Below are 25,390 nucleotides of genomic sequence, written 5' to 3' on the forward strand. Positions count from 1 at the left end.
TCTCCAAACCACAAGAGACCAATGTCTGTTATCTATCAATAATTAAGGGCTTACTCCAGTCATTATTGGACACTAATACTTCTAGATTCTACCAAAGATAAGGTTCTCTTAAAGAAAACAAGCAATGATCACATTGACATGATACTTTTAGTACCAAATTAAACTGGTTTTACATGCGTGATTATCATGTACATTGCCATCCTCCAATGCAATAAAAAAAGAATGTTGATGTTGCTGAACGCTAATTAAAATATAGCAGACAACTTTTAAAAGGTAAAATTGGTTTTAGCCAAAATCAGTGAATCAACAAGAATCTCTTTCTTGAATCTGCATCAGGAAATCTTTCACCAACATGCAAAACTCTTGATTAAATCTATCATTGCAATATTATATAAAAATTGAACATTATAAAACTGTATTCCCCAGAGTTGTCGTTCCATGATAAAATATTTCAATATTGTCATCAAGGCTGCTCATGGCTCGTTTCTTACACAATGTTTCTCCCTGTAGTGCTGTATGGTTGTTTTATGAAGGGGTGGGAGGAGTTTGATTTCAGGGAGGAGGAGCCTGAGCCTGAATGGCTCCGTCTGTGTCTTTCCAAGCTCTGGCGGAATGAGCGAGGGCTACAGCGACGGTTTTCCAGTCCAACATGGGTGCTGACCTGAGACGGACTCAGACTGAGCCTATGATTCTGAGCTCTGGACTCATACTCTTCTGCTGACGTCTTCTTGTAGCTAAGAGAGAGATGGAAAGATATGTACAGTGTGTCTAAGCATCATGGGAAGGCAAAGAGCTCTGTTTGAAAATCCACTGAGTGGAATATGGGCAACTATCCTCCAAGACAGTCATAATTTACAGTATTTGAATTAGTGCTCATCATGTGAAATCACTTTTACTTAAATAACTAGAAGAGTTAAGTATATGGTAAAACTGTTTCCAATACAACCCAGTGCATTCATGACTACAATACTAAATTAAAATATGAAAACGAATACCAGTTTGCAAAATCAACCAGCAAAAGAGACTGATCTTGTACAGCTAAAACAACTAAGAGGCTGACACACTCAATTTTACATTAAAATAAGGTGAAAATTTTGTTGTTAGCATGTTGCTAAGCTAACAATTCAGATAATCCATCTTGAGTGTTTGTGTGCTGCATTAATGCTTATTTTTGTGTAAAAAAAAGGTGGAAAATAGGCTGGTGTTAACATGCTTAGCTAACACCTGATGCAAAATCAGTTTAATCATATTAAAGCCATCTTTAAAAAAAATAAATAAATAAAACCTTCAGATGTTACAACATTATGCACATTTTAGGTTACCTAACAAAATATATTATTCAGCGCAGTTTATATGGCGGTATAATTTCCTGCCTGCTGTTTAAAACAGCCATTGTGTCAGGAATTCTATGATGCCTAAATGGGCAATACTCTTGACTTTGGAACAAGGCTATAAAGTGTTCAGTGATGTGTGCAGGTAGAATGTGAAGACTTTATCACAGTGTAGTGCATGTGCACTTACAGTCTCAGCAGTAGAGAGGAGAGCACAACTGAGACAGATGAAGCTGCCATCGCAGCAGAGCCCATCCACGGCTGCAGTACCAACCCAACCGGCATGAACACACCTGAAAATCACATCCATATATCACAGAATGCACACAGTACTCGCTTATGTCAGAATACACTGGTAACAATTATGGTTGGTTCTGTTTACCTGCTGCAATAGGGATGCCAAGCAAGTTATAAATGAGAGCAAACACAAAGTTTATCCGGATTCTCTGCACTGTCTTTTTAGACAACTCGATACTGGCCACCACATCCAACAAATCATTCTACATCAACAAAAACACATAAAGGGCTGAACTTTTTATTATGTTGTTATTTTATAGAATCTCACCCCTTTTTTTCCCTTACAAATAAACTTTCTCACCCGTATAAGGACAATATCTGCTGCTTCAATTGCTACATCTGTACCCGTTCCTATGGCAATGCCCAGATCAGCACGGGCAAGAGCAGGTGAATCATTGACTCCATCGCCCACCATTGCAACTTTCAGACCTTGTTCCTGCAATTCCTGGACTTTTGCCACTTTATGGGAGGGCAAGACTTCTGCAAACACCTTTCTTATGCCCACCTGTATAACAAAATAGTGTACAAATGCAAACTGGATGGTCCATTAGTACCTTTTTGGTTAAGTTTTGCAGGAAAAATTGAGCCATTGTCAGTGTAGTGATTTATGATGCATAGTTAAAAAAAATAGATTTTTGTAAAATCTCCCTAGGAAAATCTTTTGTACAGAACCCCTCACATGACATGCAAGAACAATTAAATAAATCATGTGCACAATTTAATAATTCGCTCCCTCGAAGTAGCCTACTAAAAGGATTACTATTTTGTTTCCTCGATTTGCTAAATCGTGCGCACAATTTACTAATTCGTTCACTTGATTTGTAAATCGTGTGCATGATTTAGCAAGTTGAGGGAATAATGAGTAAATCGTGTGCACAATTTATAAATCAAGGAAACGAAATAGTAAATCGTGCAAACGATTTAGCCTACTATTTTTTTACTGCATGCCATGTGTGGGGCTCCGTACTTTTGCCTTCATGTGAAATTCCTGAAATATCGAAAAAACTGGATTTTGTCTTTGCCAAACAACAGTAAATGTATGTTAAAATTTTGATTCACTGCTCATAGAAAAATCACTTTCAACTAAGCAGCTTTCTGATGGTCAGTGTGATTAATTTACAGGACCAACTTGAACATGGGAGAAATCTATTTTGGGAACTTTTTCACCTTTGTGTGAAACTTCTCCATGCACAGATTCGTTCTACAATGACTGGATTTCGCCTATGAACAAAACCTTTAATGACTGCACCTTTATTAACATATTTTGAAATTTACATTATTCTGAGTTTTTATATAATACAATTTTATATGGTACTAGGCAAATGTGCATGTGCTGTATGTACATGCACCTGTGTGGCGATGGCCCGGGCTGTGCGTCTGTTGTCTCCTGTGATCATGAAGACCTCTATTCCCATACTGCTCAGGGTGTGAACAGCTAGAGCTGACTCTGGCTTTACTGTGTCTGCCACAGCTAACATAGCACACAGCACACCTGAGAAACAGAGACAGAAAGACAGAGAACTGGTAGGATAAATGGTGATCTTGATCTTTTGAAATAAAAAACTTAATTAACAGTTTGACAAATAAAAACTAAACTAAAATAGGACATTATACTAACATTATATCATATGTGGACAAAGTAGGATACTACCCTTTAAAAAAAATTGATACACTAGCAAGTGTATTTTTATTTATCTATTTTTTTTATTTTTATTTTTTTTGCCTTTTAGACAAGACATAACGTACCATCAATGGCCACAAGTATGGCTGTCTGTCCTTTAGTCTCATGGCTGCTCATGGCATCATCCACATCAGCTGTGACCTCCAAACCATTCCTCATTATCCACTGTCTGTTCCCAATCAAAACAGAGTATGAAGGGCTCTCTGGAAAAACACATTGACATAAATCTGTTCTGTATCAATTCAAGGAAATCTGAGCCACAATAAGTTGGAAATAAATAAATAAAGGGGACATATCATGAAAAACACTCGTGTAAATTTGAAAACTGTAGTAATAGCTGCTGAAGATTCATCTTTGCAGTCATAGGAATACATTACAATTTAAAATATATTTAAATATAAATCAGTAATATTGTAATCTGTAATAATATTCAACAATATCACTGTATTTTTCATCAAATACAGTCTTGGTAGTGTAAAAAGCACTATTAAGTTACTGAATTATTAATTTAATATAAAATATTACTATATGTGGGAAAAATAAACTGCTTCAAAAGATTAGAAAAGGCTATTTTAAAGGAAAAAAGCTCTATTAATGCATAAAGCAATACACAAAACTCCCGCTAGGAGGCAACACAAACACATTTACCTTACCTAACCCTGAATTTGTCTCCGTGTCTGCCACCAGGCTGCTCTCATCTGTGGTGGCTCCTTGGAGGGTGAGAAGAAGTGGTGTTTGCTTTGCATGGGATGTGTTTGTTTCTTGTGTCTTTGGGGTGTTCTGCAGCAGATCCTCAATGTTGGAGACTTTACAGCTGATTCCACAGCCAGGAACAGCCTGGAAGTCATGGCAGTAGCCCAGAGTTTCTCTTCCCAACTCCTACAGAGAGACAGATTTAGAAGCAGACAAACCCATTTAGAAACCTCCTTTAACACCTACAGTAAGAGCAGTTTTATTTATTTAAACAGATGGTTTAATCAGAATTGGACTGGAAATAGGCTTTCCTGAATTTCAGAAAATTTTGTATGTATGGCACATAATGCCCAAAGGCTGCATCATATGAAACGGTACTGAAGTTTCTAAGTTTGTTGTGTCTGCTGGTTTTTCCAAACCTCTTTGCAATGCTTGGCCACAGCCATGCCCAACGGGTGTTCACTGCTGGCCTCAGCGGTGCCCACCACAGCCAGAACCGTCCGAAGAGGAAGCCTTGCTCGGTCCCACAGGACCAGTACTCTGGTCACCTGCGGCACACCATTAGTGATGGTGCCCGTCTTATCAAACATAACAGCCCCAACCTGCAGGAACCGCAGGGAAGAGAGTCAAATTACAACAAACTATCCAGTAAATCCTGAAAGAATCTGAACATTTTTGTCTCAACTATATTCACAACGGCATCCTATCACTCTGTATATGAATATAGATACATTGGACGTAAAATAGCATATAGAATGTTGTCAAATAATAGATATATATTAATTATTAAAAACTATATTATAAATATTATATGTATTTTTGATACTATGCTTAATTTTTATACAACTTAAACTGAATCTAAAATTAAAACCACAAATAAATTAAACAATGTAATTTTTTTTACTACGATCACTTAAATGCATTCCCGTTCAATATCAAGTATCAATTTCTTTAAAAAAAAAACCTTACTGGCCCCAAACTTTTGAACAGTAGTGTTTATACAGTAGATACATTGTATATAAATATCCATCAACATTTCTACAGATCCCACTACAGCTGGGATGTCAGCCTAATAAATACAGACTCAAAAGAAGGAAGTATGGTTGAGCATTGCCTTGTGGGCCATCTCCAGAGGTTCTCCTCCCTTTATAAGAATGCCATTCTGAGCGCCCACCCCTGTCCCCACCATAACAGCAGTGGGGGTCGCCAGACCCAGAGAGCAGGGGCATGCGATGGACAGAACCGTGATGGAGGCCTGGAACGCAAAGCGAACGATCACCTCTGTTCGGGGGATGTTTTGGTCATAACCCTGTGAAGATCATACTTACTTTAAAGACGTTTCCTGTTTTTTTTAGACAGATCTGTCTGTAATAAAAGTTGCATTTACACATCATTCATGAATTATTGTAACTCACAGGGAAATACTTTGCCACAACTTCAAAGTCCAAAAAGCCAATGATGAGCCATGCAACCACTGTCAGCACGGAGATCACCACTATGAACGGAACGAAATAGCCACTCAGTTTGTCAGCTAACTGCTGAATCGGTGCCTGCAAAGAGAAGAGGACAGTTACATCCCAATTCTAACACTGCATAATAACAACTTTTAATCAAAAAGTAGAGGAGAAACATGAATATGTAGATGGATGGGTGGATGTTTCTATCAGCTGTTTGGCCTCTCATTCTGATGGCACTCATTCACTTCAGAGGAAGTGATGTAATGCAAAATTTCTCCAAATCTGTTCCGAAAAATACACAGCCTCACCTATATCTTGGATGTTTATAAATGTTAATTTTTCTAAATGATCTGTTTCTTTAAGGGTGTACACACGTGAAAAAAACACTAAAAGTTATAATACAAATATTTATCTACTAAATCTCTTTCAAACATTCAAACCCATATAAAAATTTTGTCCACAATAAAATAGAGATGCTCTTTAATCAACTGACAATACACTTCTTTAATTAAATCTCAACCTTTGATATGATAAGAAGCACTTTTTTAATGTTACATTCAATTTAATTGTTAGCTTTCCTTCAACTCATGAACCCCCTGCATTTCCACAACCCCTGCTTTAAAAGGTATGTTTGTGCATATATGTGTGTGTTTTATGTTTGTGCTCATGAGTTACCTTTGATGCCTGGGCCTCTTCCACTAGTTTGACTATCTGGCTGAGCGTGGTCTCTGCCCCTACATGTGTGGCTTCCACCAGCAGAGCTCCATGAGCATTAATAGAGCCTGCAATCACACAACTGCCTGGTTTCTTAATGACCGGCATTGGCTCCCCTGGAATGACAAATAGACTTTCAGTTAGGATTTCAGATTCGTATCCATCAGCTTTGGACCTTTGGCCCAATATAATGCCAGTGTAACTAATGAACATGATAGATCACTAGGAAGAAGCAGAACAAGCTAAAGAGGATGTGAAGCCAGAAACCATTCTAAATGAAAAATGCACTTTTCAACAAAGATGATTTGTGATTAATGATTAATTTTGACTCCTTTCCTATCCCAGCTTAATATGCACACTTTGCCTTGAAATGAAAACCAACATGACGTTTTGCAGCTTCCCCTTTTCAAAGTAAATCACTGGGAAAATCCAAAGTATGTACTATGACACTGTTTACAAATGTAGACAGATTTAACATCCTAAACCACACAAACCTCCGCTGACTGAGTCAAAGTCTTACCAGTGATAAGGGACTCATCTGCCATAGACGTGCCTTCAATGACCTTGCCGTCAACAGGGAACTTCCCCCCTGGTGCCACCTTTACCACGTCGCCTCTCTGCACTAGCTCCACAGATACCTGCTCTTCTCTGAAACATGACAGCAAACTGACAGTTAAGTCTTATAAGCAACACAGTACACACATCAATCAACACCATTCAGAGCTCTGAGGTTCTACTAGATCTAATGAAATTCATTTATGCCAAGGGTGCTCAATCCTGCTCCTCTGAGAGCCGAACTCTATTGCAGAGGTCAACAACTGAAGTACCATCCATTCTGTTCGACTGAACAACAATCTTACTCACACTTATAGCAGTGTTGTTGCACTAATGCAGTTCATTCTTTATTTGTGTTGCTCCTTGCGCTCTTAACAATTATTTGTACATGAGGAAGTACATTTTATGAATATATATTCTATAATATTGCATATATTTTATTTGTGGATGTTTGAAAGCAGCTGAAATCAGCAGTCATTGTCAGTAAATTCCTTATTTTATTACAATTAATAATATTAATAAAACCTATTCAGGATTCAGTAAGATTTTTTAATAATTATCATTAAATTAATCAAAAGTGGCAGTAAGGAACAAAATCAGCATGTTAGTCTGAGTTATTGAGTTATGTTTTTTAATATTTCACAATATTACATTTTCACTGTATTTCTATCAAATAAATGCAGCCATGGCAAAAAGAGACTTCTTCAAAAAATATTAAAACTTCTTTACTTCTAATCATTTTTGCTTGTATTAATTTGGTTTATAAATAAATGTAAATGTTTATATTATAAATAAAATACATTTTGAATCTCTTTTAAAATGCAATGCTTAAATCTTGTTTTAATATTGATTAAAAAGTGTTTTTGTGTGTGTGTGTTTGTTTGTTTGTTTTTTGTTTTAATATTGCACATACAATGTGCAATGTTCCTAATATCTGATAGATGTCATGGAAATAAGTGTCCTGGGAAACCATAGCTGTCTCTGTGACAGCCCTCTGTAAGCAGAAGAAAAGGAGTTGGAGAAGCAGTGCTTATTTTTGTCAGAAATGCTCTCTGTCTGTCAGTCATTTTGTGCATTCGTATCACTTCGATAAGACTACATTCGATACATAAAAATAAGAAGGCTGATATCCACATATCATAAAATAAAAAAATATAATATCTTATAATTAGTTCACTAATGAGCTTATTGAGCACCCCTGAAACATGTCTAGTTTCTAACTAAAAGCTCATATATGACTTCTGTATAGGGTGAAGTGAACCTGATGATGGTGTTGTCTCTACCCAGGGACACTATAGTGGCATCTGTGGCCTGAAGTGACATCAGTTTAGCCAGAGCCTCAGATGTTTTACTCTGCAAGGACAAAATAAAAGCAAAAATCATGTTTTTCTCATCCAGGCAAGACTTATGCTCAAATGACAAGCCCACAGACACAGTGTGGGCACATGAGCACCTGTTTTTTGTTCACTGAGACTGCTGCATCATTATTTGAATCCATTGTTTGTTGCTGGTTTGTTGTACAGTAAGGTTATTATCTTAAATATATATATATATATATATATATATATATATATACACACTCACCTAAAGGATTATTAGGAACACCTGTTCAATTAGCCTTTCGCCGGCCCCTCCCCCAGAACGGCCATTGTCCAATCACACATGATAGCAACCGTTACTATGTGAGCAGCTCCGACAAACATTGACTCCAAGCAAGATGGTGAAGCGGTAAGCCCACGGCGTTTGTAAATCGGACACTAGATACCCCGAGATTGTCTGGAGGAGTTGTGTTCTTTCCATTCCCAAAGCCAAAAACACAACGTGAGCTGTGCCTACAATGGATAAAACAGTGTGGACGGCCCCACTCCCAGTTAAATGCGTCGAACATTACTAAGCATAAATACGTCTGCCCACAATATGAGAGCAAAACCCTGGTGAACTAAATTAAGAAGAATTACAGATGTAGCATTAGTTATTAATGTTATTAGTTATGTTATTAGTATTAGCTGTTTTCAGAATCAGAATGTTTTATATCCATTGTTGAACATAATTCACAACTAGGAAATATATTTGGCTTAGTTAAAGGTGCATAACAGATAATAAAATAAAATGGATATCTGAATGCCTTATTTTATGTGTTTCATTTTATTATTTTATCTGTTATGCACCTTTTAAGCCAAAGCAATTTTCTATTTGTGAATTCTGTTCATCAACAATGGAAATAAAACATTCTGATCCTGATTCTCAAAACAACAGAGAAATGTTAGTTAGCTTTGAATGGCTTTGACACACATTTAGGTTTAGCTAGCTAACATACCCTTGTATTTGAACAAAATCGCTACTCGCAATAGACAATAATAGACCATAACATATGAAAGAGAACTTTCCCGGCAGTGCAAGAGCATGACTGGTCCACAAGACGGTGCTGGTTGCATTTGAGGTACAGGTCATGGGGTTTCTCAAATTTCGCTTGAGACCGGTAAGCATTAGCCTCGATAGTAGTCATGTCTCCTTCATTGCGTATTTTTATATTTTGAATGTATCCCTCCACTGCATACTGAAACCCCTTTTGCCTCGATCTGGAGGATATCGCGGAGGTATTGCTCCAAAAAAGGTCACTGACACGCACTGGTATACCTCTTCCCGTAATGGCAATATGTCGCGCTGGCCGTGTTTGACCATTTGTTTGTCAGAGGTAGCAACAGTAACTAAGGGGGGCGGGGCTCGGCGAAAGTCTAATTTCTCATTAATGCAATTATCTAATCAACCAATCACATGGCAGTTGCTTCAATGCATTTAGGGGTGTCGTCCTGGTCAAGACAATCTCCTGAACTCCAAACTGAATGTCAGTATGGGAAAGAAAGGTGATTTAAGCAATTTTGAGCGTGACATGGTTGTTGGTGCCAGACGGGCCAGTCTGAGTATTTCACAATCTGCTCAGTTACTGGGATTTTCACACACAGCCATTTCTAGGGTTTACAAAGAATGGTGTGAAAAGGGAAAAACATCCAGTATGTGGCAGTCATGTGGGCAAAAATGCCTTGTTGATGCTAGAGGTCAGAGGTACCACTCATCTCCACTACAAATAGGAAAAAGAGGCTACAATTTGCACGAGCTCACCAAAATTGGACAGTTGAAGACTGGAAAAATGTTGCCTGGTCTGATGAGTCTCGATTTCTGTTGAGACATTCAGATGGTAGAGTCAGAATTTGGCGTAAACAGAATGAGAACATGGATCCATCAGGCCCTGTTACCACTGTGCAGTCTGGTGGTGGTGGTGTAATGGTGTGGGGGATGTTTTCTTGGCACACTTTAGGCCCCTTAGTGCCAATTGGGCATCGTTTAAATGACACGGCCTACTTGAGCATTGTTTCTGACCATGTCCATCCCTTTATGACCACCATGTACCCATCCTCTGATGGCTACTTCCAGCAGGATAATGCACCATGTCACAAAGCTCGAATCATTTCAAATTGGTTTCTTGAACACGACAATGATATCACTGTACTATAATGGCCCCCACAGTCACCAGATCTCAACCCAATAGAGCATCTTTGGGATGTGGTGGAATGGGAGCTTCATGCCCTGGATGTGCATCCCACAAATCTCCATCAACTGCAAGATGCTATCGTATCAATATGGGCCAACATTTCTAAAGAATGCTTTTAGCACCTTGTTGAATCAATGTCACGTAGAATTAAGGCAGTTCTGAAGGCGAAAGGGGGTCAAACACAGTATTAGTATGGTGTTCCAAATAATCCTTTAGGTGAGTGTATATATATATATATATATATATATATATATATATATATATATATATATATATATATATATATATATATATATATACAGTACAGACCAACAGTTTGGACACACCTTCTCATTCAAAGAGTTTTCTTTATTTTCATGACTATGAAAATTGTAGAGTCACAGCTGAAAATACGTCATATTGTAGGTTCTTCAAAGTAGCCACCTTTTGCTTTGATTACTGCTTTGCACACTCTTGACATTCTCTTGATGAGCTTCAAGAGGTAGTCACCTGAAATGGTCTTCACTTCACAGGTGTGCCCTGTCAGGTTTAATAAGTGTGATTTCTTGCCTTATAAATGGGGTTGGGACCATCAGTTGTGTTGTGCAGAAGTCAGGTGGATACACAGCTGATAGTCCTACTGAATAGACTGTTAGAATTCGTATTATGGCAAGAAAAAAGCAGCTAAGTACAGGAAAACGAGTGGCCATCATTACTTTAAGAAATGAAGGTCAGTCAGTCCGAAAAATTGGGAAAACTTTGAAAGTGTCCCCAAGTGCAGTCACAAAAACCATCAAGCGCTACAAAGAAACTGGCTCACATGCGGACCGCCCCAGGAAAGGAAGACTAATAGTCACCTCTGCTGCGGAGGATAAGTTCATCCGAGTCACCAGCCTCAGAAATCGCGGGTTAACAGCAGCTCAGATTAGAGACCAGGTCAATGGCACACTGAGTTCTAGCAGCAGACACATCTCTAGAACAACTGTTAAGAGGAGACTGTGTGAATCAGGCCTTCATGATAGATTATCTGCTAGGAAACCATTGCTAAAGAAAGGCAACAAGCAGAAGAGACTTGTTTGGGCTAAAGAATACAAGGAATGGACATTAGACCAGTGGAAATCTGTGCTCTGGTCTGATGAGTCCAAATTTGAGATCTTTGGTTCCAACCACCGTGTCTTTGTGCGACGCAGAAAAGGTGAACGGATGGACTCTACATGCCTGGTTCCCACCGTGACGCATGGAGGAGGAGGTGTGATGGTGTTGGGGTGCTTTGCTGGTGACACTGTTGGGGATTTATTCAAAATTGAAGGCATACTGAACCAGCATGGCTACCACAGCATCTTGCAGCGGCATGCTATTCCATCCGGTTTGCGTTTAGTTGGACCATTTATTTCATTATTACCATTATTTCATTATTATGACCATTATTACCTCCAGGCTGTGTAAGGGCTATTTGACCAAGAAGGAGAGTGATGGGGTGCTGCACCAGATGACCTGGCCTCCACAGTCACCGGACCTGAACCAAATCGAGATGGTTTGGGATGAGCTGGACCACAGAGTGAAGGCAAAAGGGCCAACAAGTGCTAAGCATCTCTCGGGGAACTCCTTCAAGACTGTTGGAAGACCATTTCAGGTGACTACCTCTTGAAGCTCATCAAGAGAATGCCAAGAGTGTGCAAAGCAGTAATCAAAGCAAAAGGTGGCTACTTTGAAGAACCTAGAATATGACTATTTTCAGTTGTTTCACACTTTTTTGTTATGTATATAATTCCACATGTGTTAATTCATAGTTTTGATGCCTTCAGTGTGAATCTACAATTTTCATAGTCAAAACTCTTTGAATGAGAAGGTGTGTCCAAACTTTTGGTCTGTACTGTATATATGTATGTATATGTATTAGGGCTGTCAAAATTGCTCAAAATTGACGTTCGAATATTCCCTCTAAAAAATACACGAATATTCGAACTATTCGAACATCTGGTTGCGCATGTTGTCAATGACGCGCATTACGTCAATAACAGGCAAAAATAATACAAAGAGACATAACTACTTGTATAGATAGTGTATTTAAGTTTAAACATATATGACAACGTATTACCTACACAAAAACAAGGAAATCAACTAATGGCCAAGACTGCAGACCTCACGCTCTCTCAACCTCACGTTCTCTGCGCATAATGGTTTAAATGAACAAACACATTTTTATGCAAGCAATCTAAGGTCACGACTGTTGTCCCAAATATAGCAGGCTTCATTCAGTGATTGAAACAAATATTATTAATATTAATTGAAGTTTTACAGCATATAGAACTGACATTGAATGCTCCGAGCAAGCTGTGCTGTGGTAAACATGGAAGTTTTCCTTGACATGAAACGATAAATAATCAAACCTCGGATCCATTGCTTGACAGAACTCCCTGAAGCCTGCCCCATCCGCGATACTGATCGGTCTCATGTCCTTACTAATGAACAAAATTATTTTATCCGTTATGGCCTCGTCGTGTTGCAGACAAAGTGCTTGCGGCGAGCGATGCAAAGTAACGTTAAGTGTCAAGACGTGACTGTTTAGCTGGAGTTCCACACATTATGCCATGCTCATTTGGGTGCACATTTTTGAGATGTGACCTTATGTTGCTAGTTGTCGAATGGTATGCTAACTGTATCTTAAATAGCTTGCATACAACAATCTCGCGGGTCAACAATTTTACCTCATTTTCTCTGCTGCGGTCGAGTTGGGCTCTGCACTTGCTGGCATCTTCCATGAAGACGCGTCAACTTTCAGCAGTGATGCTGTGCCAGACAGTGCGACTCCTGTAAGGCTGTGACCTGTTCCTGAACCCTCAGGCGCTAGCGGCCCACTCGCAAAGCAGACAACCACGCCTCTACTACCGCGGGCCTTTTTTTCCACATTTTTTTTTTATTCGAATATTAATTTTCACCTTCGAAATTCGTTTTTTTAAAACTATTCGAATACATATTCGAATTTAGTATATTCGTTGACAGCCCTAATATGTATAATTATGCACACTAGTGCTGTGATATATTGCCTTATCAGCTTGCTAATAAATTAGACTGTATGGGAAATATCAAAATAAGTGGATATTAAAATATGTAAATGTTTCATTCTTATGGTAACATCTTAATTAACTTTTTTCAAGTAAAAGCTGCACCTGTTAATATTTCAAAATGCATATTTACTGTACCATTAACATATCAGGCGGATAGACCATGGTGTTTCCTACTTTGATGTAAACTAATGTTAAAAAGTTAAACTTGATAACATGTTTCAGACATCAACCAAGATGTGTTTTCTCTGTTATTATAATGCATTAACTATTGTCAAAAACATAGTTTTGTCCCTGTCTCGATAAGCTGATAAAAAAGAGAGACTGATCATTTGACTGCTCTCTGAGCCATAAGTACTGTATATTTAAGTGTTTTTTGATGTTCTTTTACCTTTGCAACATGCTCCAGCCAGCGTCCTAGCGCGATGAACACAAAAAGCATCGGAGGAGTGTCAAAAAATGTCAGAGGACTCTGTTTGGCTCCTTCAGTCATGGCCACGATCAGCACTACAAATGAATACACGTATGCAATGGTGGTAGCCAAGACTATGAGCACATCCATGTTGGCTACACCATGTCTTAGCGAACGGTATGCTTGTATGTAGAAGTAACGGCCACCTAGAAACTGAATGAGAATAAAGGAGATCCAGAAAAAAAATCTAGGAATACTATATTATCAGTTATTCCTTGGTTGTCATTCAAACTATTATGCATAACCTTAATGTGATAACTATTACACAGTAAAACAATACTTACCCGTATTTTCCGGACTATAAGTCGCACTTTTTTTCATAGTTTGGCTGGTCCTGCGACTTAGTCAGGTTTCGACTTATTTATAAAAATTAATTTGACATGAACCGAGAGAAATTAACCAAGTGAAAACATTACCGTCTACATAGGGCGCTCTATGCTGCTCAGTGCTCCTGTAGTCTCCACTGAAAACATAGAGCGCCCTCTCGCGGCTGTAGACGGTAATTTTTCCCCTTTCCTTGGTTCTAAATAAATGCGACTTATAGTCCAGTGCGACTTATATATGTTTTTTTCCTCATCATGACGTATTTTTGGACTGATGCGACTTATACTCAGGTGCAACTTATAGTCCGAAAAATACGGGTATATACGGTGTCCAGTAATGGACACTAAATCTAAATCACTAAATATCTAATCAATTGCAGACACTTTCTGGAATGAAACTAATGAGTCATTGAATCATTCACTCAACCAATTAGTTCCAAAGCTTGTGTGGAATCATTTTTCATGGCAAACTGCTGTATTAAATAACATGTACAATTAATGCTATTCTTTTGAACTTTTTATTCATCAAAGAATCCTGAAAAAAAGTATCATGGTTTCCAAAAATGTATGTTTGTTGAGCAGCAAATCAGCATATTAGAATGATTTCTGAAGGATCATGTGACACTTAAAACTGGAGTAAGATGCTGAAAAGGTAGCTTTGCATCACAGGAATAAATACAACCCGAATTCCGGAAAAGTTGGGACGTTTTTTAAATTTTAATAAAATGAAAACTAAAGGAATTTCAAATCACATGAGCCAATATTTTATTCACAATAGAACATAGATAACGTAGCAAATGTTTAAACTGAGAAATTTTACACTTTTATCCACTTAATTAGCTCATTTAAAATTTAATGCTTGCTACAGGTCTCAAAAAAGTTGGCACGGGGGCAACAAATGGCTAAAAAAGCAAGCAGTTTTGAAAAGATTCAGCTGGGAGAACATCTAGTGATTAATTAAGTTAATTGATATCAGGTCTGTAGCATGATTAGCTATAAAAGCTTTGTCTTAGAGCAGTGGTTCCCAAACTTTTCCATTCCACGACCCACCTAGACAAGTGTAATATATTTCACGACCCACCAAAATATTAAAAAAAAAAAAAAAACAACGAGTGAAATTACTTTAAACCTAATCTTACTTAAAATTTTTATGACAGAAATTAAGTATTTAAGAAAAATAACCATTTTATTTTAGAGTACAACTGAAAATTTCACTACAAATTTACAAGTTTTAATTTTTGTTTACTGGCGTTAAAATATGTAGTGTCCATAAAAACGTGAAGCAGGCTCACTCCAGTGAAGTGTGATCTGCGCTGCTGTGTTTTGTTGCATTCATGATCCTTCCGTGTGTGTCGGCGAGAACGGAGCACAATCCAACACTTTTTTAGAAAAGCATAAGAAGCAAAGCAGAACTATCTAAAACAGTTTGGAGATTAAAATAATTGTGAAATAGGTAAAAAAAGACCGATTGAACCTTTTAATGACATTGCTCTGAGACCTTCAAAACACGCAACGCACACGGACTTAATTGCAATTTGAAAATCACACTAAGGATATTGCAGTTCATTATTAATGTTGGTGGGCTATATCGTTGTGATGAGTGGGTTCCCAGTTCCCGCCTCCTTCTTCCTGTGATTGTGAAGATTTTAATGTTTTACACTGGTGCCGAAGCCAGGGAGGAAGGAGGGGCGCGCTGCCGAAGATCCTTCGCCGCTGGGGTGAATCCGCAGTGCCATCGAGCAGGGCGAAGGAGTCTGCCGCCGAGGGTGCTCGATGTGGTGGGCTGGAGTGAGTTGCCGGGGGGGGGGGGGGGGGGCGAACTCACTCCAGCCCACCGCCTCGATGACTCCTTCGTGGAAAGAGGTGGGAACCGGCGGACAATCAAACAAAGTTTTAATAACCAAATAAACACAAAACAGCGCGACAGCCCCTCTCGGATGACTGCCGTGCACAAATAAAAAACAAACACAAAATAAAACCCAGGCCTGGTCCTCTCTCGTCCTTCACTGTCATCGCTCCTCTTTTGTATCTTTCCGATCTCCTCCGTGGTTCTTGAGACCGGTGAGTGTTGCTCATTTCCCAATCACTCCACCGGCCTAGCTCTGTTCCCATGGCACTAGGCCCCGCCCCACTCGTCACATTCGTGCAGCCCTAGACTGAACTGTGTTAGTGTCTGTGTGTCATTGAAACGCAAAATTAGCTGCAGCCAAGTGACTTTGTGCGACCCACCTTGTTCCATTCCGTGACCCACGAGTGGGTCGCGACCCACAGTTTGAAAACCCCTGTCTTAGAGAAGCAGAGTCTCTCAGAAGTAAAGATGGGCAGAGGCTCTCCAATCTGTGAAAGACTGCGTAAAAAAATTGTGGAAAACTTTAAAATCAATGTTCCTCAACGTCAAATTGCAAAGGCTTTGCAAATCTCATCATCTACAGTGCATAACATCATCAAAAGATTCAGAGAAACTGGAGAAATCTCTGTGCGTAAGGAACAAGGCCGGAGACCTTTATTGGATGCCCGTGGTCTTCGGGCTCTCAGACGACACTGCATCACTCATCGGCATGATTGTGTCAATGACATTACTAAATGGGCCCAGGAATACTTTCAGAAACCACTGTCGGTAAACACAATCCGCCGTGCCATCAGCAGATGCCAACTAAAGCTCTATCATGCAAAAAGGAAGCCATATGTGAACATGGTCCAGAAGCGCCGTCGTGTCCTGTGGGCCAAGGCTCATTTAAAATGGACTATTTCAAAGTGGAATAGTGTTTTATGGTCAGACGAGTCCAAATTTGACCTTCTTGTTGGAAATCACGGACGCCGTGTCCTCCGGGCTAAAGAGGAGGGAGAGCTTCCAGCATGTTATCAGCGTTCAGTTCAAAAGCCAGCATCTCTGATGGTATGGGGGTGCATAAGTGCATACGGTATGGGCAGCTTGCATGTTTTGGAAGGCTCTGTGAATGCTGAAAGGTATATAAAGGTTTTAGAGCAACATATGCTTCCCTCCAAACAACGTCTATTTCAGGGAAGGCCTTGTTTATTTCAGCAGGACAATGCAAAACCACATACTGCAGCTATAACAACAGCATGGCTTCGTCGTAGAAGAGTCCGGGTGCTAACCTGGCCTGCCTGCAGTCCAGATCTTTCACCTATAGAGAACATTTGGCGCATCATTAAACGAAAAATACGTCAAAGACGACCACGAACTCTTCAGCAGCTGGAAATCTATATAAGGCAAAAATGGGACCAAATTCCAACAGCAAAACTCCAGCAACTCATAGCCTCAATGCCCAGACGTCTTCAAACTGTTTTGAAAAGAAAAGGAGATGCTACACCATGGTAAACATGCCCCGTCCCAACTATTTTGAGACCTGTAGCAGAAATCAAAATTGAAATGAGCTCATTTTGTGCATAAAATTGTAAACTTTCTCAGTTTAAACATTTGCTATGTTATCTATGTTCTATTGTGAATAAAATATTGGCTCATGTGATTTGAAAGTCTTTTAGTTTTCATTTTATTAAAATTTAAAAAACGTCCCAACTTTTCCGGAATTCGGGTTGTAACATATCATTATATATTTATATTCTTCTTAATCAACTTTTGCTTTGTTTTTTTGAAATTACATAACTACTATAAGCGATACTACTCTAAATCCTGCTTCAGAGTAACAAAAATTACCTGCATAAGACACATGGAAAAAAAACCCAGATAATAATGCACACTGCAGTCTTGAAGAAATTCTGTTGAAATTTTGCATGAGATCCTTCTATGTCCACATAAATTAGGCAATTGTTAATGAATGAGACTAAAGTTTCTTCTATAACCTGCAGTGGAAATACCTGAACAGGTGTGCAAAGCAAGAAGAAGGCCAAGTTAATGATGGAGAGACCAGGTAGGATGTTCTGGTCCATAGGCATGGAACCACCATGTTCCTTGTGTTGACTGTCCATCACCATCATGTAAATCATCAGACCCATCACTGGGATCCCAAACACCAGGCTGAACAGAAACGAATGCTTCCATCTGTAGGTATAGACCAGTTTACACTATAACTTATAGCAGTACAAAAACTACTAACTCTCTGACACACACACACAGAAGTGAGTGAGGTTAAATTTGAAAAAGATACTTGCTGCCGAATTTCCTGTTGGTGGTCCAGTGTGTTGTTCAGTCCCTCATTTTTTATTAAAGACACACCAAAACCCAAACCCTAGAGAACAGAGAAAGAGCAGATAAATCAATCTAATGAATAAGAAAACAACTATGATATTTAAAACCTAATTAAACATCATCCTTCTAAAGCATATAAATATAAATTTACCTCAATAATTCGGATGATATCTCTAGAGCCGATCAAATCTGGGTCAAACTTCACATGAGTTTTGTTTGTCGCCAAAGCAACAGAGGCTTCCAGTATTCCCTTTGTCCTCATAAGTTTGCTTTCGATGTTATGGACACAGGAGGCACATGTCATACCGGTGACCTGATGAAATATCTGTGTGAAGACTGAAATCCACAAGACTGAAACAAGCTTATCAAACCATTCTTTTGTTGAATTCTACATTAGACCTTATTAGGGATTTCCATTTCATCTCTCTTCCCGCTGGGAAAGAGGGGAAAAAAAGAAGACAAATTAACGTTTTTCTTTTTCTACTTGGGTTTTTCATTCCAGTATATAAAAATGTATTGCCTTATGTAGAGATCATGTATGCTCTAAATACAGGCAATTTTCAATTCAAGCAGGGAATATTTTTTTATTATTTAAAAAAAGCAAATTGTTGAACACAGGTACTGAGTAAAGAGAATCAGTCATGCAAATTGGCAGATATAAATAACAGTCTGCATTGTTGCGGAATGGCAAGCACCCCAGTATGTCAGCTGTGCCAGAAGAGGGGCACCTCTGAGCACATCCTAAGTGCCTGCCCAAAGGTGTTGGGGGAAGGTAGATACCGCTGATGCTATCACCAAGTGTTAAGGTCTTTGGCAGATCTATTGCCGCGTTTCCACCGCAATTACCCGGAACATTTGTACCAGGAACTTTTTTTCCCAGGAACTTTTTTCCCCCCAGACCTGTTGCTTTCTGCGTTTCCACCGCGGTGTAAAGTACCGGGAAGATTAGGCAAATAGACTGGTGACGTAGGTCTGCGCGCGTTTCTCAATACAAAGTACGCTGATTTTGGACGTGCATTCTCGGTAGTGCGGACTTTGTGCATTCGACTCGGGAGTGTGATGTCCGCGACGACGCAAATCCAGTAAATCTGCAAACAGCAGCATATACTTGATAACTTAAGTCAGCTGACCATGGCTACTGCTATTTTCCTCTCTGTGTATTTACAATAAAACGAAATAGGATATCAAATACCACTGCCTCCTTTCGTTTTCATTTAAGCATAATAACAGCTGCAGAAATGTACTTAGTTCAGGGATATGTGTATATATACAGCCATTACAATGAAACGAAATATTATATAGATTTGCCTTTTTTATTTTCATTTTAACATATAGATAAATTGAATACAGACCAAAGATAACCTGTTAGATTTATCCAAAACGAATTATATTTTATGGTTAACCACTAAAGAGACATCAGAGCCAGCGGTACATATCAGAAGGATACATGAGGACGCTGATCGCGTGGAGCTGACCGTCTCTGAGATCGGCGAAACACATTTTTAAATAGGCGCTGTCTTTATAAATAAACCACAGATTTGAGTTTTAAACAACTACATTCTCGCCTGAAATACTTTTAAAATTACATTTCATGACACAATAAAACAGTTATATTTTGAACATGATCCGAATAAATGGTGGTTGAACTCAATCAACGCTGCTTGAACTCAGCTGACCATGGCTACTGCAATTTTCCTCTCAGTATATTTACAATAAAACGAAATAGGATATCAAATACCACTGCCTCCTTTCGTTTTCATTTAAACATAATAACAGCTGCATAAATGTACTTAGTTCAGGGATATACAGCCATTACAGTGAAACGAAATATTATATAGATTTGCCTTTTTTATTTTCATTTTAACATATAGATAAATTGAATACAGACCAAAGAAAACCTGTTAGATTTACCCCGCAGCTGAATTATATTTTATGTTTAACCACTAAAGAGACATCAGAGCCAGCGGTACATATCAGAAGGATACATGAGGACGCTGATCGCGTGGAGCTGACCGTCTCTGAGATCGGCGAAACACATTTTTAAATAGGCGCTGTCTTTATAAATAAACCACAGGTTTGAGTTTTAAACAACTACTTTCTCGCCTGAAATACTTTTAAAATTACATTTCATGACACAATAACAGTAATATTTTGAAAATGTTGATCCGAATAAATGGTGGTTGAACTCAACCAATGCGGCGTGAACTCAACCAATCAGGATGTTTAGCGACCAAGTCCCACCCCCGAAAGTTCAGGAACTTTGAAAAAGTACCACCTCGCCAGCAGGGACTTTCTGAGGGGCATTTTTTTACCCGGAACTTTATTTAGTTCCTGGTTCCTGCGGTGGAAACACACCGAGTACCAGGCCAAAGTCCCTAGTTCCTGGGTAAAGTTCCTGCGGTGGAAACGGGGCATATCAGTACAGCAATTCAAGAAAGTAAGAATCAACCTGCCCCCTGACAGCACATGTGCTTCATCACAACTGGAGAGAAGTCGCATCAAAGGGTTGGCTCAGTGGGGGGCTTCTTGCCAGAGCACGTGATTGGATGCTCCAGATCGATCTAGGAGGACAGCTATAGTTCTCAGCAAACATTGCTACCACTACACTCTGCCAAGACAGGGGGCCATCATCAGAGTCAACAAAGCAAGTGGTTTTGCTAGAACTGACTGTCCCCTGGGAAGACCGAATTGAGGAAGCATATGAACGTAAAAAGGCTAAATATGCAGATCTTGTCACAGAGTGCTGGAGCAGTGGCTGGAAGGCACGGTGTAAACCAGTCAAAGTTGGGTGTCGGGGCTTCATCTTCTTGGTATGAAAGGACTTCAGTGCAAAAGGGCCGTTAAGAACATCCTGAAGGCCGCTGAAAAGTCCTCACGATGGCTGTGGATCTGGAGGTGGGATCTGTGGATGGGCAGGCCACTTGGAAACAAGTCGGGGGCTGATCACCCCTGGCTGGGTCGCTCAGGAGAGGGTGTATGATGATTAAAGACCCGAAACATCACTGAAGACGTGTCCAACCATCAGATGTTTTCAAACCACTTATTATGAATATTTTTAACATGTTATGATGATAATATTTGTTGTATAAATTTGTAGAATTATAGCAACTTCATTACTGACACAAAGTCTCATTACAACAACAATGTAAAAACAAAAAAAAACTTGTGTTTCAAACAACTAGTGTATAAAAATATATTTTATGGGAAATCTCTTTCTTCAGGTAATAAAAATAATAATAATAAATTACGAATAATGTGGCAGTAAAGACATTTCGGAGAAAACCTTAAATTATTAATTACAAAAAATTGCCAATATCAGTCACAAATACCAAAAAAAGATAAGAAGAACATATCACCTACTAAAAAGGCCTAAAGACATTATTTTTTTAGTTGTAGTCACTGAAACACCAACAAATGCACCCAGACACTCACAGAAAGATCCAAGACACCGTCCTGGACTGTATTCTCTTCCATCACTGAGGCACCAAACCCTAAGTGAGAGATGAGCTGGACGATCTGTGCTGCGTCCAAAAGCCCTGGATCATACTTCACCTCTGCCTTACCAGCCATCAGAGCGACAAATACTGATTTAATACCTATACATACATCAACACATAAAAATCAAACCACCGCTCTTGCTAACATATATGACATTTTATTAAAAATGCTTGATAGCTACTTAAAAAAGTACTTAATTCTGAATGCCATTTTACCTTTGTGTTTCAACAGATTTTTCTCAATGTTGGCCACACAGGATGCACAGGTCATCCCTGTCACATGAACGAAACATTTGCGTGTCTCTCTGTCCTCTGAGCCGCGGGGGTTGTCTCTGGTGATTTCGATTGGTGAAGATTTAGATGTGTGGCTTTGTTTAAGATCACTTGACATTTGACTGCTTGATGAAACATCATAAACTCCAGAATCTTTGAATGGGAGAAAACATATGAAAACATTTAGTGCTGAACATAATTAATGAATGCACAGTTTATTTTCTTACAGCTATATTTTTACAGTATATGTATTATTGGCTTCACGTTTAGTTAGGATCACAGTTAAGAGTTTATGAAAATTTCAAAGAGAGAGAGCAGTCTGCCTAAAGCCTCTTTAATAGGATTAACTCTCCCACTTTCCCTTTTAAAGGTTGCCATGTCTGGTTTTTGAGCCATTCAAGAACACTTATGTTATTCTAGATTGGCAACCTGCATGGTAACCAAGGAAACCATTGTTCTGGATAGATTCTGCTGGCAGAGGAGAAGCCACTGTCTAGACAAAGGAAAGATTTTGCCAATTTTTCTGATATCTACTTGGTTTTACAGTCAGAGAAAGATTAAAGCCCTAGTTTTAAAGTAGGACATTTCTACACATTACACATTTAGTAAAATAAAAATGCATAAGGCAATCTTTCAAAGAGTTTCAATAAAGCTGCTATTAAGTAAACAGTAAGCTTTATGTGTTCACTTATCAGGTAGGCTACTTGTAGAGTATCAGTTTCATGTGGTCTTTGTGAGAAAGATGATCTTCACTGTGTGAGGTATGTATTCAGATATGTATTCACAACCTTGATCCATCCAGGCTTCAAATCCCATGTCCTCAATTGCCGCCCGCAGTTCTTCTGGACTAGTCAAGCTGGAGTCAAATGTTACAATTCCCTTCTTTTCCTGTAAGTTAACCTTTATGGTGTGTACTCCGGCTCTCTGGGACACTGTTCCCTCTATAGCTTGAACACACGAGTTACACGTCATTCCTTCTATTCCGATAGTGACAGTCTGGGGTGGAATACTGGCAGAATTCAATCTAAAATTCCAACCAGGAATGGAAACCATAAAATTCCCAGGTGGAATCTCCTCTAAGAGCCCTTTAACTGTCTCCAAGGTAAGCAGCGATGGGTCGAATCTAAGGTCCACACTTCCTTTTTCCAGAGAAACAAATACAGAGTTGACACCTACCACTCCCGACAAGGTTTCTGTTATGTTCTTCACACATGACCCACAATGCATCCCTTCTACGCCTAACGTTACCTCAGAGCAGTGACCCACTGAAGGATGCAGTGGACTCTGCAAGGCCAGAAGTGAAGCATCAAACCCCATATCCTCAATATGTTTTCTCAAAACCTCTGGTGTTACCATTACAGGGTTAAACATCAAAGAGGCTTCTTTATCACTCAGAGACACCTGGACACCAACAACACCTTCAAGACTTCCAATCCGCTCTTCAATAGATCGGACACATGATTGACAGGTCATTCCCTGCACCCGGATCTTAACCTCGCTCTCCTTGACTGCTAACTGGTGGCCCAAATTGCGCATAAGTCCATTGTGGCCAATTGGTTCATAGGCCAGATTATCAAAGGCACATTTTTCAGGTGCCCCGTTTTCCGGTGGACTTCCATTTTCCTAAAAAAAAATTGAAAGAAATCAGCATAAACTGATTAGCATACCAGTTGTGAAATATAATGTATCTTAACTTTGTATGATTAACATATGCTACTACCTTCAATGCATTTTAAACATTTATTGTTAGTGGAAACACATATATGCACTCAAGGGAACCCAATAAAATTGCTCTGAACCTGAGGGAGTACAAAGTACTTGCTAATCACACACAGAAGTATTAGCACAAAAGTTTCCCATTACACAGCATCAAAGAGCAGATTAGTAAAGGTTGTCCCACTGTCACAGTCACAAGACTTGGAATGTACTCCTACTATTTTACTACTTATGACTTTTGCACTATTAAGTGTTGATCACTTTGGATCCAAAGAGACATTTTTATTTGTACTTAACTTTACATTAGTGTTTAGACCACTTACTGTCTCATATATACACCATTTAAAAAGAGCTAAAGTTTCACTGTGGCCAGAATATCACAAAGTTTTACAGTGGCAATTATTGTTGTCATTCATTTTTACTTATTCATTTTTGTACTTATTTTTATTTTTATCAGTCATTGAATTTGACATTCAACCTTCTAAATAAAAGACATAGATTTAAAACTCAATAAATTAATGCCCATTCAAATAGGTATATATATAATATACTTTAAATATAATTTATTCCTGTGATGCAAAGCTGATTTTTATAAGACATTATCCCAGCCTTCAGTGTCACATGATCTTTCAGCAATCTTTCTAATATGCTGATCTATTAGCAATATTGGAAACAGTTGTGCTGCTTAATATTTTTGGAACATGTGATACTTTCTTCAGGTTTCTTTGATTAACACAAAGAACAGCATTCATTCAAAATTGAAATATTTTCTAACAACATGAGTCTTTACCATCACATCGTCTGTGATTAAAAGTATTAATTTCTTTACTTATTTAAGATTTATATTTCGAATAAATGCTGTTCTTTTTAACTTTTTTGTTCATACAATCACAAAAACCACTATGAGATCAACTAGTAATGGCAAAAAAATAACAAGAAGAAACTTCTGACATTTTTTATTCAATGAAATGCATGAAATGTGTTGCTTAAGTATCCATATTTACACGGAAATTACATAAAAAAACGTAAAAGATCTTATTGTGAAGACAATTTTTTTCATAATGAAACTAGTCCTGCGTCCTGTTCAAATCGTTATGAGTGAAACTAACCTTATATTCATTGGGTCCATCTTTACTCTTTGGTGAGACGGTACAAACGCACGGGTCCTGCCCGCAGCGGCACAGAGGTTTGCAGTCTTCCATGCAGAGCTGCTCCCCGCTGACTGGTCCATTATCAGGCGACTTTGAGATAAACTTGGCAAGTTTACTGAAAGGACTGAGTTTACTCATTGTACCGGTGTCCCACTAGACCCAACAATTGAGATTAGATTACCCTTCCTTAACTAAAAATCGAAAACCAAAAATCTCTAGTTCGTGGCATATCGCTGGTGGTCAGTGAAAGGACTGTCCCGTGGCGTGACGGTCCGCGCGCATTTAAATCTCCGCAGGTTTTGCGCTCCGCGTGTCGTCGCTCATCTGCAGCTATGGATTTTGCACTCGTCACTGCCGGGCAAATTTTTTCGCGTCACATTATCTGTCAATGATTAAACTGAATTATGTTACCGAGCGCAAAACTTAAACAAATACAGGTTATAAATCAGTTCCGAGCAAATCACGCGA

General features: G+C 38.9%; 1 protein-coding gene across 1 annotated transcript; it reads right to left on the reverse strand.

Annotated features, from left to right (window-relative positions):
* Positions 1-25,237, reverse strand: LOC132161470 (copper-transporting ATPase 2-like). Its single transcript, XM_059571549.1, has 21 exons — positions 24,881-25,237; positions 22,844-23,678; positions 21,999-22,208; positions 21,718-21,881; positions 18,437-18,598; positions 18,249-18,325; positions 17,955-18,138; positions 13,714-13,947; positions 7,990-8,081; positions 6,694-6,821; positions 6,135-6,289; positions 5,418-5,552; positions 5,117-5,311; positions 4,422-4,604; positions 3,963-4,188; positions 3,375-3,512; positions 2,978-3,120; positions 1,930-2,133; positions 1,714-1,831; positions 1,522-1,624; positions 1-734 (listed from the first exon to the last, which is right to left on the reverse strand). The coding sequence occupies exons 1-21, from the start codon at positions 25,058-25,060 to the stop codon at positions 488-490; spliced, it is 4,113 nt and encodes a 1,370-aa protein (XP_059427532.1). The 5' UTR covers positions 25,061-25,237; the 3' UTR covers positions 1-487.
* Between the last annotated feature and the right edge of the window lie 153 nt (positions 25,238-25,390).

Source organism: Carassius carassius, chromosome 17, assembly GCF_963082965.1.
Source record: "Carassius carassius chromosome 17, fCarCar2.1, whole genome shotgun sequence".
Taxonomy (NCBI): Eukaryota; Metazoa; Chordata; class Actinopteri; order Cypriniformes; family Cyprinidae; genus Carassius; species Carassius carassius.

Coding starts and splice junctions, on each gene's coding strand:
- LOC132161470 (XM_059571549.1), bottom strand. CDS start 25,060: ATGAGTAAACTCAGTCCTTTCAGTAAACTTGCCAAGTTTATCTCAAAG. Junction 18,326..18,436: donor ATATCATCCGAATTATTGAG/GTAAATTTATAT, acceptor TCTGTTCTCTAG/GGTTTGGGTTTTGGTGTGTC. Junction 3,121..3,374: donor CATACTTGTGGCCATTGATG/GTACGTTATGTC, acceptor TCTGTTTCTCAG/GTGTGCTGTGTGCTATGTTA.